Source organism: Molossus molossus, unplaced genomic scaffold, assembly GCF_014108415.1.
Source record: "Molossus molossus isolate mMolMol1 unplaced genomic scaffold, mMolMol1.p scaffold_m16_p_19, whole genome shotgun sequence".
Taxonomy (NCBI): domain Eukaryota; kingdom Metazoa; phylum Chordata; class Mammalia; order Chiroptera; family Molossidae; genus Molossus; species Molossus molossus.
The window spans coordinates 23012575-23026724 of record NW_023425354.1 but is presented as its reverse complement, the minus strand read 5'-3'; the positions used below and the strand labels follow the sequence as shown (position 1 = coordinate 23026724).

At 41.1% G+C, this 14150-nt stretch overlaps 1 protein-coding gene across 1 annotated transcript; it reads left to right on the top strand.

The window, feature by feature from the left end:
• The first annotated feature begins 969 nt into the window (after positions 1-969).
• KIF2B (kinesin family member 2B) lies at positions 970-2994 on the top strand. The gene has a single exon (XM_036269464.1). It carries the CDS (start codon positions 970-972, stop codon positions 2992-2994), a length of 2025 nt encoding a protein of 674 aa, XP_036125357.1.
• The last annotated feature ends 11156 nt before the right edge of the window (positions 2995-14150 follow it).

The window sequence follows — 14150 nt, the reverse complement described above, 5'->3', positions numbered from 1 at the left end:
CCATCCCCCCAACCCCACCCACACAATGTCTAAGGACACACACACACACACACACACACACACACTTAGGGTCAGGAAAAACTATACGATGATCTTTCCACCAAATGCCTCTCCTTTCTTCCAAATTGCAGATAACAAGGCCAGAAGTGTGATGACTGAGTGGGTTTGGAAAGGTAATTACGGAAATAGTCTCAAAAATGGTGGTGACTGCAGGGCAACAAACTCACCTTATAACTGCCAGAGCCGCTTGGAATGAGATACACGTCTTCAGTGTGCAAGCCCGGATGCTGTAGACCCAAAGAAGCTGCAGATCAGCCAGTTACCAGAAGAACCCTCTACATCCAGCTCATTTTGATTTTGTACCGAGAAAGGCCACTGAACTTGAAGTTATGACTCCTAAGCAGGCTGTGAGGGAGAAACACAGCCTGGGTGAGGGAGTTCTCTGGGCTCCCGGCCTTAGGTGCCTGTGATTTGCAAACAGCCTCACCTTCATCCGCTGCCTCCAATGGCTGGAGGGTTGAAATGTAAGGAAACATTCACCAGCTCTCAACTATTGCACTCAGCTTTGAGATGACAGGTGAAGACTTCGGGGGAGATTATGTTTCTAAAGCATAGGCCCAAATGTCCAGGGAACATGTACCCTACTCCCAGCTCCGATCCCTACACTCAGCAGCAGGGAATAAGCTCTCTATTCCAGCTGCCTTTGCTCTAGTACCTTGCACCCCAAATGTTGATTTTTTTCCACCCATCTTTCACCTAGAGGCCCTGGCTCTCCTCCCCACTTCTTTATGACGCAAGCGCCCCCCCCCCCCCCCCCCCCCCAGCGGAGTACTAGTGCTGGCGGGTCACAAAGGCAGGTGCAAACACACGCGCTCAGTGCTGCGGGCACTTCAGGCTGGCTTGGGCTGCGGTCCTGCTGCTCCAACTCCAAGGACCCCCAGAAGCGAGCCCTGACCTCCACCATTCACCATGGCCAGCTCGTTATGCCTCCCCGTCTCCCGGCACCTCTCATCCTTGAAACCCTTGCAGGCCCACTTCCGAGACGTCCGAGAGGGTATCTGCGTGGCCATCCAGCGCAGCGACGGGCGCATCCACCTCGCCGTGGTCACGGAGTTCAAAAGAGAAAACACCTGGGTCACAGTAGAGTGGGTGGAAAAGGGAGTCAAAAAAGGTAAGAGGATTGACCTAGAGAGCATATTCCTGCTGAACCCAGTGCTGTCCTCTGCTGAACACGCCGCACCGTCCAGGTTGTTGTCCCCCTTGTCTCTGGCGCCCTCTTCGGCCATCGGGGACCAACAGGCGGCCACGCGGTGGATTGCAAAGATCCCCCAGAAACACGAAACGCCCTCAGGGGACAGCCTGGCTGTAAAAGTCCCCAGCAACCCTTGCCTGATGAAGTGGAAAAAGTCTCCCTGCCTCCGGGAAATTGAGAAGCTGCAGAAGCAGCGGGAGACTCGCAGACAGCAGCAGCTGGAGATCCGAGCCCAGCGCACCCTGGAAGTCCGCACGGGGAACCCCAACTACGAGATGGTGCGCCTGATCGAGGAGTACCGCAGGCACCTGGACAGCGGCTCCGTGTCCAACCCGGAGCTGCGGGCGGACCGTCGGATCTGCGTCTGCGTGAGGAAGCGGCCTCTCAACCAGCAGGAGACCAGCATGCAGGACCTGGACATCATCACCATCCCCTCGGACCACGTGGTCATGGTGCACGAGTCCAAGCAAAAGGTGGACCTCACGCGCTACCTGGAGAACCAGACCTTCTGCTTCGACCACGCTTTCGATGACACGGCCTCCAACGAGCTGGTGTACAAGTTCACCGCCCAGCCGCTGGTGGAGTCCATCTTCCGCAAGGGCATGGCCACCTGCTTTGCCTACGGGCAGACGGGCAGCGGGAAGACGCACACCATGGGCGGAGCCCTTTCAGGAAAGGCCCAGAATTGTTCTACAGGCATGTACGCCCTGGTGGCACAGGATGTCTTCCGGAAGCTTAAAACCTCAGCTTATGAGCAGCTGGATCTCAAAGTCTATGGCGCATTTTTTGAGATTTATGGGGGCAAGGTCTACGATCTGTTGAACTGGAAGAAGCAGCTGCAGGTCCTGGAGGATGGCCATCAGCAGGTCCAGGTGGTCGGGCTGCAGGAGAAGGAGGCGTGCAGTGTGGAGGACCTGCTGAGCCTCGTGGCGCTGGGGAGCAGCTGCCGGACTTCTGGGCAGACGTCAGTCAACGCCCACTCTTCCAGGAGCCACGCGGTCTTCCAGATCATCCTGAAGTCGCGAGGGACGCTGCATGGCAAGTTTTCTCTTGTAGACTTAGCCGGGAACGAAAGGGGGGCAGATACCGCCAAGGCCAACAGGAAAAGACAGCTGGAAGGGGCAGAAATTAATAAGAGTCTCCTCGCGCTCAAGGAATGCATCCGGGCTTTGGGTCAGAACAAGTCCCACACCCCGTTCCGATCCAGCAAACTCACCCAGGTGCTCCGGGACTCCTTCATAGGCCAGAACTCCTCCACTTGCATGATTGCCACCATCTCTCCAGGGAGGTCCTCCTGCGAAAACACCCTCAACACTTTAAGATACGCAAATCGAGTAAAAGAATTAAGTCTAGATGTCAGGCCCCACAATCGTCGTCCCTATCCCATGGGACATGAGGTGCCAAGGATGTTGGAAGATCACATTAGAAATTCAGAAATGTCCCTTCGGAACGATGAATGTGTTGACATGCCATGTATACAGAGAGAGAAGGAGGAAGAGTCGAGAGAAATGGACAGGTTCTCCACTCCATTCCTGGAGGAAACCAAGACTTCGTGGAAGGAATCCAGCCCGTGGCCAGTGAACAACATGCAGGAGACATCGGATGGGGTCAGCTATGATGTTCATTTTTGCATTGTCCAGTTATTGTCCATTTTGGAGCAGAAAATCGGTATTCTGACTGACATTCAAAACAAACTGCAATTATTACGAGCCGACCTCCAACGGAAGAGAAAGGTTGAGTGAAGCCAATGGCAACAGATCAGATCTGAAATCCTAGATACGGGGCTGCAGTTGCTACTTCTCTTATAAATAAAAATTGCCTAAGTAATCTAGAGATAAAGATCCTTCTGGAAAGCTTGAATCATCTTAAAATACTCATCAGAAATGCCCTCTTTCTTCTTCTTCTGTATTTCTGCAGTTTGTCGTCATTCTGTAGGACAGTGGTTCTCAACTGGAAACCATTTTGCCTCCCAGGGACATTTGACAATGTCTATAAACATTTGAAGTTGCAAAACTGGGTATGCGGGGCGTGGTGATACTGACATATACTGGGTAGAGGGCCAAGGATGCTGTTCAACATCCTGCAATATACCAGATGGCCTCCAGCAACAGATAATTATCTGGTTAAAAATGTCAATAGTAGTGAAGTTAAGAAACCCAAGGGGAAAAACCTAGCTGTGAGAAAAGCAGATACCCCAGATTTGCGGTTAGGAAGTAAAATACTACAGATTGAAAAAATGAGACTTGGAATATGCCACGGGGTACACAATGCAGTGTATCTAATGATAACACTCATGAATCTTTTTTCTGTTGCATTGTGTAGATTCAAATAGTTTCTAAGCTCTAGTCATCTGGGGAGGGGTAGGGAGAAATGTTTGTTCAGGGACTCTGTGTGAGAGCCTAAAATTGGGAGAGATTTTTACTCTTCATCTTTGCTTTGAAATGGCAAAGTGTGTGTGTGTGTGTGTGTGTGTGTGTGTGTGTGTGCACGTGCACACGCTAGCACATGTGTTGCATAAGCATTGGCTTTGTTGACTATACTGTCTTTAAGCTTTTTTTTTTCACTCGCTGTCTTTATCAAATTTTGTGTTTATATGAGTCACATAAAAAGCTTTTGCCCATCAGCCCTGGCCTGTTTGGCTCAGCCATTTAAGAATCGGCCTGTGGACCAGAGAGTCCCGGGTTCGGTTTCCGCTAAGGGCACATACCTCGGTTGCACTTTGTCCCCAGCCCCAGTTGGGGTTGTGTGGGTGGCAACCAGTCGATGTGTCTCTCTCATGTCAATGTTTCTCTCTTTCTCCTTCCCCCCTCTCTCCCTCCTGCTCTATCTGAAGATAAATGCAAAAATGTCCTCAGGTGAGGATTAAATTTTAAAAAAAAAGCTTTCGCCCATCAAATTAAGGTAGGAAACAAGTCAGCAAAGCTATAGTAGAAATGTCTGACCTGAAGTGAAACATGAATGTGAGAAATATCAGTGCCTGATATCAAATCAATAAAGAGACAATTTTCCTGATTCAGGGATCACAGAGTCCATCCTTCTGTAAACAAACAAAAAGATTAATCTGATATGCAAATATAAATATGATAAATAACCTAATATGCATCTGTCTTCAGCAAACATCTTATTTAGAAGATGCCATAATAAAATAATTAAGGGTCTTTTGGTTCCAAGTCTAGCAGTTCAAAACTGTTTTAAGAATAAAATGGAAGGATTTTCCAAAAAAGTGCATGGTCAGGTTGGGAAAATTTGGGGACACAGGAAATTAGTATTCCGATACTGTTACTATCTTTGGTAGACATGGCCTATTCAAAATTTTTCATTTAAGTTGTAAAGGCTTCATTGACATTGAGAATTCTGACACATAATTTTACCATGAAGTAGAATAGTGATGTTCTAGACAAAAGCTCACGGTGTGAAACAATATAGATCATATGTAATGCTTTTTAGTAATTAGTCAATATAGGGCCTCTAAAACATTTCCCCCTCAGCTGGCTTATCTATGCAGGTGAAATTATATATTATTTTTATCAAAGCAAACAAAACTTTGAAAATCTATCCTTTAGCATAAGATGATCTTCCTTTCAAAAGATTTTTAAAAATAAAATGTATATTTTAATTTTTTAAATTAAATTTATTGGGTTGACATTGGTTAATAGGATCAAATAGATTTCAAATGTACATTTCTATGATACATGATCTGTATGTTGCATTGTGTACCCACCACCCAGAGTCGAATCATCTTTGGTTCACCATATATTTGGCTTCCTTTACTCTTTACTACCCCCACCCCCTGAAATGTTTTACTCTTAGTTTTTGTTTGTTTGTTTGTTTGTTTGTTTGTTTATACAATTATAAAAAGTATGGGGTTAAGAATTTTACCTGGATTTCAGGCCCAATTCTATTATAACAATATCTGTAATTGTAGGCAAGTAATTTATCCCCACTGAGCTGTTTCCTTCTTTATGAGCCACAATAATTATAGCATCTCCTTCAAAAGATTGTGAGATGTTTTTATTTTCTCCCTTCTTCTCTCCCATCTGTTTTGCCAGTGGCTAGTGCTTATTTATTATTGTTCTTGGTCTTGTCATTGTCCTTTTTCATCTACTACCCCTCACCATGCCCTCCACTACCACTCCTGTTATACACACAAGTTTGGGTAGCCTACTCGGAGTTTCAACATTCTGGTATCAATAACACCACTTTTTGTATTTCACTTTTTAACAAAGTGTAGCACACAGTGAAGTACACAGCTCTTAACTCTACCATTCCATGAATGTCTGCCAAATGAATGCACTTCTGTAATCTCCACATATGTTAAGATACAGAACATACTCAGTGTCCCAGAAGCTGCATTCCTGCCTCGTTTTACTCATTATTTCCAGCATCAAAGGAAAGGCCTATTCTAACTAAAGTCATCATAAATAAGTTGGCCTCTTTAGAGAAAAAAGGTGGTTTTGTCATATGAACGGGATCACACACTAGATATTCTTGTTCTCTGTCTTGTCTCTCAATCAGAATTATCTGTGATCTGTCCTTTTTACATGGGTCCATAGTGTTCCACTGCATAAGTATCTCATTGATTTATGATTTTTCACTCTTGATAGAAAATTGAGTTATTTCTGTCTTATACAATTACTAATGATGCTATAAACAATCTTACACATTTTCTTTGGTGCTCGTTTATATGTTAAGTATGCCTAGGCATGGAATTCTTAGATCCATAGCATGTATATGGTCAGCATAAGTGGTCATGCCAGGAAGTTTTCCAAAGGCCTTGCACCAATTGTACACAATTACCAACATTTTATAAGAATTATGGGTCTTCCATATATTTGCCTACATTTAGTATCATTATTATTATTATTTTTTTTTTATCCTCACCCGAGGACATTTTTCCATTTTTTGTTCAGGTAGAGTGGGAAGGAGAGAGAGGAACAGAGAGAGAGAGAGAGAAACATCAACGCGAAGGGACACATCGAGTGGCTGCCACCCGCACAACCAACCAGGGCCGGGGACAAACTGCAACCGAGGTACGTGCCCTTAGCGGGAACCGAACCCGGGTCTCTCAGGACCGCAGGCCGACGCTCTAACCGCTGAGCCAAACCAGCCAGGGCTAGTATCATTATTTTTAAAAACTCTAATTTTATGCCTTCTAATGTGTCACGGAGAGGTATCTCACTATGGTTTTAACTTGTGTTTGGTTTGGGTTTTTCTCTTGATGACTAATGTTGAACATCTTTACATATGCTTACTGGCTATTTAGCTGTTCTCTTCTGTGCAATATATGTATTATCAATGTGTTCTTCTTCAGATATATGTATTCCAAGTATCTCCTACCAGACTGTGAAATATCTATTCAGTCTTCTTTTGTAATTTTATGAATTTTTAGAGAGAGGGGAAGGGAGAGAGAAAAATTGATGTGAGAAAGAAACATCAATCGGTTGTCTCTCCCATGCACATGGACAGGGTATCAAACCTTCACCCTGGGCATGTGCCCTGACTGGGCATTGAACCAACAACCGTTCAGTGCACAGGACGATGCCCAACCAACTGAGCCACACCAGCCAGGGTACCGATTCACTCTTCTAATGATGTCTTTTGATGATCAGAAGGTTACAGAGTTAATAAAGTTCCATTTATCAGTTTTATTTAATAGTGAAGCCCTATTTAATAAATCTCTACCCCAAACAATTCTCCTTTGCTATCTTCTAAAACGTCTTGTTTGGACTCGGAGTGGAGCCAGGGCCTCTCATTTGGATGCCTCCAAGGGTGGTGGCCAGTGGAACCAGTAGCAGGACCTGGGCCAAGTGAGGCTACGTCCACAGGGACCTGGGGCTTCCTTCAGTCTGTACCTGGGCTCGTGTTTGGAAAATCTGCCGTCAGGGTGTGGTCCTGCCTTCTCAGTGTGGCTCTCCTCAGTCTCGGGCTTCACTGGGGTTTCGCAGCCTCCTACCGGGATGCCAAAGCTCCCACAAAGGCATTTTTTGTTTGTGAATCGCTGTTACTGTTTATTGGAAGGGTCAAAATTTGGGGACCTCCTATTCTACCATCTTGTTTACCCCATGAGTCTCATCTCACCCAGAGTTCTCTTTATGAGATTGTACAGACTCAATGTATGTAATGGACATAGATTATTTAGATTTAGATTTGGCACTTTTTTCTTATACCAGCATTAATTTAACTTATGGACATAGAACTATAGTATACTCATTATCTTTAATTTCCAAATTATTGGTTTCAAATTTTTCATTCCTGATATTGTTGTACCTTTTATTATTTTTTTCAGTCAGACTTGCAATATACTTATAAATTATATTAGTCTTTTCAAAGAAACAACTCCTGACCATTTTATTTTCTCTATTGTATGTTTGCTTTCTGTTTTATTAATCCATGTTTACTCCTTTCTTTTAAAAAATTTCACTTTTTCAACTCTTTGACCTCAATACTTAGATCATGAATTTGTCAGGTTTTTTAATGCTTTTAAATTATAAATTTATAAATACCGATTCAGCTACATTATAATGTCATATTTTCATCATTCAAAGATTGAATACTCAGCTATTTAAAATATTTAATTTTTTATTTCCACTTATTTTACCAATGAGTTATTACAAGAATTGTTATATCTCTATGATTTTAGGTCAAATATATACAATACTAATGTTTTTAAAATGTTCTGTAATACTCCATGATTTTTATTAGTTACCAAGAAAGATATTACATTCCCAAACTTTGTAGGCTTTTTGTTCTTGTTCTGACAGTGTTTAGTTTATTAATTTTGAGGCTATGTTACTAGTTGCATATAAATTTAGGGTTATTATATATTTCTGTTCAATTCAACTTTAAAATTCTTCTTTGCTCCTTGTAATTTTCTCTGCTTTAATTTCTGCATTTTCCAAGATTAGTACAGACATAATGTTTTTTCTACAGGTTGCATTTGCACAGTGTATAGTTTATCAATGTTTTATTTTGAATCATTTTGTTTTTATAGTTAATGTTTATTTTTATAAGCAATATGTTGTTGGTTCTAGTTCATTTTATTTTAATCCAGATTATATATATATTTTTTTAAATTAGAACATCTCATCCATTTGCATTTAATGTAACTCCAAATATATTAACATTTACAGCTACAACATAATTTGTTTCCTACTTACCTACTCCGTATTTAATTATTTTTTCCACTTTTCTCCCTCTGTATCAAGTTATTTTTATTTTGTTGTTCATCATTTCTCCTCTAATTGCTTGCCAATTATATATTCTTATGCTCTTTATTTATAATCGCCTTGGAAAATATAGCATACATCTTTATTACTAAGTTGTATTTTTATTTCCTCCTGGAAATGAAACTATCTTAAAATGTCTTATTATTCTTTTCTCAAGGTTTAATTTTTGTCATTTAATTCTATTTAGTTTTATATGCTTTCAATACATCATTATAAAGAGTAAATATCATTTAAATTACTCATTTGTTTATTTCTGATGTTCTTAATTCTTCACTACCTAATCTTGCATCCATTTAAGATCATTTGTCTTCTTGAATAATTCAAATATAAAGATATAACAGTAGGCCTTTTGGTGATGCATACCCTCAGCCTAATTAGTAATTATTTCAGTTTAATTTTTAAGTATATTTTTGCTGTTTATAGAATATTTGTCCTTTAAAGGAACTTTTAAGCTTTTCTGCTTGTCTTTAATTATCAGTACTATTTTGTTGTTTTTTTCTATGATGTGACAAGGTGTGATTTTCTTTGTTTTTATCCTTTTTGCATTTTGTAGAATTTTTTAATCTGTCACTTAATATTCTTTGTCAGTTTTGGAAATTTTTCAACTTTTATCCCTCCAAATATTATTTCTGTCTCTATCTCTTTTCTCCTTGGGCTCTAATTACAAGTATGTTAGTAAATGTCACTATGTTCTACATATCTCCTACTATTTTACCTAGTTTTATTCTCTTAATACTTTAATGTGTATATCATCTAATAACTTATCTTTTATTTCACTAGTCCTCTATGTTTGAGCTTCTGTTAAACTTATATATTAAACTATTAAATTTTAACTTTTATTCTCAGTTTTAGGATTTTCATTTGATAGCTTAGTTGGTTAGAGCATCATTCTCATATGCCAACGTGGCAGGTTCAATCCCTGGTCAGGGCACATATAAGAACCAATCAATGAATGCATAAAATAAGTTGAACAAAAAAGAGATGCAGCTCTCTCTCTCTCTCTCTCTCTCTTTCTCTCTCTCTCTCTCTCATTTTGCTTCCTCTCTCTAAAATCAATCATTTAATAAAAAGAAATAAAAAATAGATCTTCATTCTTTGGTGATATCTGATTTACCAGTGGCCTTCTAATTGTCTATTTTTCTTGTTGATTTCAGTTATTTGGTGCTTTTTGTTATCACGTCTCCTAAGTTTTGATTGAATATTGAATATTATATATGTGATAATGCAGAAGTTGCACATGATATTATATTCCTCCAAAAAATTATTTTTCTTTCTGAAGACCCATAGAGTAAGGGCATATCAACTTGATCCACGGTGCTGATTACCTTTAATTTTAGAGTATAACATGTCTGACATCTTCACTGAAATTCTCCACCTTTATGGAAATTTGCCTTCCCCCAAACTATGAGCTTGCTAGATTATCTGCTAAATTTGTAAGTCTCTTTTCCATAGCTTTATGTCTTTTAACCCTTTAGAATACTGCTCAGCTTTAGAGTGAGCAAATACCTAAAGAAGAATATGCACACAGAAATAATGTATGTCTCGCCTCTCTACGGTCCCCTTTTCTCCAAAATCAGTCCTGTTGGCTCTAGTAGACCTGAACTTCAGTCTGGGTCTCCTATGAGACTGCGTCCCTGGGAGACTGCAGCAACATTTGCTTGACTACTGCTTTGGGGGGCCATACTGTTCACACTCAAGACAGCCTTGGGGAAACACCGGAGTGAAGGTAATGACCATCGTAAAGTACTTCTCTTTTTCTCTGCGATCTTTTATTTTCTTAAATAGGTGCTAGTCTAGTCACGGAACTGTGCATTTGTCACCGCAATCAATTCTAAAACATTTCATTACCCCCAAAAGAAACCTTATACCCCTTAGGCCTCATCCGCTAATGCCCTAGCCCCAAGCTGTAGGCAATCTAATCCTTTCTGTCCTCTGGCTCTCTGCAGTTCTGATCTTGTTTTTTGTTTTGTTTTTGAATTTTGTTCTATTTATTGCTTTTAGAGAGAGAGGAAGGGAGAGGAAGAGAGAGACAGAAACATCGATGGGCCACCTCCTGCATGCCCCCGCCCCCCCACTGGGAATTTGGTCCACAACCTGGGCATGTGCCCTGATCCGGAATCGAACCGGCGACATCTTGGTGCATGGGTCCATGCTCAACCACTGGGCCACCCCGACCAGGCTCCAGTTCCGATCTTTTACATCCTGACTGCCTTTTTGTTCCTTGGTACCTTCCTAACCAGAAGCATTTTGGTATTTTTTCCAACTTTATTGTGACCTTAGTAAGATAGCTCGTTACCCTATTTTTATACTAGTGTATTTGTTGACATAAATACTGTACCTAATGATTTATGCATTTTATTTAGACTTTGGAGACAAACTACATAGCCATCAAATTTTTTACAAGTTCTAGTCAAACCCAACCAAATTGAGATTTTTATTCTATGTTGAGGGAGAGCAGCAAATCCACTTGGGTAGCTAATGGCCTCATTGTTGGGAAACAGATGCAGAGACTACAAAACGGTGTTGAATGTGTTCTTTGCCGCCTGGGGAGATACATAGTGGTTATTTAGTGGGTTTTTATTTAGTATTTTTTTTATCTGTTGCAGGTTTGGAAATTGAGGAAAGTTACAAAATTTAAAGGCAAGTCCTGAGAGCAATTTAACACCAAATTTTCTCAGCTCTTCATTTGGAAGGACCGTGTAAACAAACCTGTTTAAGTCTGTGCGTGTGTGTGTACACACACAATTCCCCATATGCCCGTTATATGTTCTTCTTAGGAATTCGGACATCCACATCTGCATAATGAGATTTAACACTCTCTTTTAGTTAAAAAAAAAAATTGCTGGACAGACATTCAAAGCAGTACATAGGCTGAATTATTTGGTGTAAGTAAAGGAAAACCAGCCAGAAGTTGGCTCAACATTGTCTTTCTCAATAAAATTTAGGATTCTTCAGGGCAGGGATAATGTCTTGTTCAGTGTATCATCAGAATTTCACATGATCCCTGACAACTTATAAGTTATTAACACTCATGTGGGGGTATTTATATTTTCTATCCATTTCACCTAGTGAGAGTAGGAGGAAAATACAGCTGTCTTTATTTGACATTTTTTTTATCTATTTTGAGAAATCATTCTGCCCAATGGCAGAAACTAAAATGTTCACATGGGCAGCTGTCACTGGTGAATGCCTGGTCTTCAGCAGTTGCTTGCGTCGGCCAAACAGTGGGTCTAAGGAAGGCATCGTATCTTCACACTGGCACCCACCTGGTCTCAGCCTTCCAACCTGACCTCTAGCAAGAGACTGCATGGCACACCTGCCAAGGCTACTCATTTGTCTTAGCCACAGGCTCCCCAGGGTCCCTCGGCATCACTGTCTCCTCTCTCCACACTCCGGCCTGCAGGCAAACATTTGGTGATTAGCTGCCACCGACCAGAGACCTGCCAGAGGCTCTAGAGGTTTGGATCCAGCTATTACCTGGCCACATGCAGCTCTCTCTGCACTTGTAGAGGATTTGTCAGCTTCTAGGAGCCCAACCAGGGAATGTAGGTTATCGCCATCTCGGGCTCTTCAGTCATTGTAGGGTTTGTTCATCACCTGTTTAGCGTGTGGCTCAAAGGGAAGAGCCCTCAGATGATACTTTCTGTTACCCTGTCTTATGCTCTGCTGTTCAAAAGCCCAAGGGAGCTCTGGCCGGTTTAGCTCAGTGATTAGAGCACTGATCCATGGACCAAAGAGTTGTGGGTTTGATTCCGATCAAGGGCACGTACTTTGGTTGCAGTTGGCAAGGCCGGGGTCGTGCGGGAGACAACCAATCAATGTCTCTCTCTCACGTCAATGTTTCTCTCTCTCTCCTTCCCTTACACTCTATCTGAAGATAAATTTAAAAATACAAATATCCTTGGGTGAGGATTTAAAAAAAAAAAAAAAAAGCCCATGGGAGTTGGTTGTAGGCAGGCAGGCAGGAAAAACTCCATCATATATGAATAAACTCTATGGCATGAGTTCTCAAGGTCTATATTTGGTTCTAGAAAACCCAAACTCTCCTTTTATTGTCTTTACTGACAGTTCCAAAAGTCGATTTAAATGCTCAAAAATAGAATATCCACCCATTTTTTTTTCACTGAGTTTCTATGTTAATAACTCTCTCCCTAAAAGTATAATCCCATAACTGTCTAGATTCTAGGGTACAGACTGATTGTACAAGAAAAATGCATTTGAAGGGTGAGGGCAATGAAGGAGAAGGTGTAGACACAGCAGCCAGTAATTCAGTGTTTCCCCCACATGCCCTTCACCTTGTACGAAGCAAAGGACTGAGCGGAGAGACGATCTTATCCTTACTGACTCGGGCGTCTCCCGGATCTCAAATGCCACCTGGTACACAGAGGAAGAGAAATATTGCCAAATGATGAATTGTACATAAGGTGGCTCAGATATTTCCCACCAACACACTCATTTCCGAAAACATGCAGAGAGAAAAGGGCCAGAGGCAGAATTCTGAGAATATGACTATTTAGGGTCAAGAGAGTGGAAATTGTTAGCGAAGGACAGGTCAGGAAAGTAAAAGAAAAAACTAGTGGAGGGGGGAGTAGTTTAGAAAGCATGGGAAGAGAGAATTGCAAGGGAGAGAGTAGTTCGCTATGTTAAAAAATTTTTTTTAAAAAGCAGTTATTGAATAGCAGAAAGACTTAAGAGCAGGCCAGAGGTTTTTTGACAATTTGTAGGTCATTAATGAGAGATCAGCTTGAGTGAGATGCTTGCTCCAGAAGTCATTTTGCAGTGGGCTGAGGTGTCAGTGAGCAGCCTGGGTAATGAGAAGGAGAAGGGCTCCATAAATCCTAAACCACTGTACAAACACAATCAGGAAAGACAGCTTGCTGGATTCAGGGGCTGGCTGTGGCTCAGTCACTAAACTTTTTGAATTCATCTTTTTTTCTTTTGACATCGGACACACACTTACTAGGGTTTTAGCCGAGTATGTACCGATCGATGGAGAACTTAAGGAAACAGATGCTAAATTCAAACAGTCTTCTGGTCTTTATTTAACATGCCCCGGGTATTTAACGATGTCTAAATATTCCCACTATTTTCACCAAGTCATCTTCCTGCTGCCAATAGCTTAGCAACTTTACCTTAGCTTCTTGCTAAATTCTGATTCATTTAGGCAAAAAAGTAGTATACATTTGGCTATGGCATGAACTCTAGCCATGAGATTTGGGGTGCAGTCCATCACTCAGCCATCCCTTAGAAGTAGACCCAAATGCCTTACTTTCAATATCTCTTCTTTCTTGGCTTCTATATCTCTGATTTCTGCTTTGTATAGGTTTCCTGTCAATAAAGTTAGCTTACTCGATACTACATGGACTTAACGTGTAATTAATCATACTCTGTTTTTTTTTCCCCCTCTGACCTGAGCCCATATTCCTCAAATAACCTTATTCTAACTCTCCTTATAATGACACTTAGTTGTCAAAACATTAATATACAGGTATAAGAATTAGCAGTTATATATTAGTTATATTTAAAATTATTCAGAAAGTAATGGGTTGAGAATATTAATTTGTTTTTTTAGAGAAAACACTAGCAGATATTAATATTTAAAAGATGTCACCACTGTTTGAGATTTTTCTACCAGAACCCTGTAACTTATCTGTTCAGTACAAGGATTGTTT

Coding starts and splice junctions, on each gene's coding strand:
- KIF2B (XM_036269464.1), top strand. CDS start 970: ATGGCCAGCTCGTTATGCCTCCCCGTCTCCCGGCACCTCTCATCCTTG.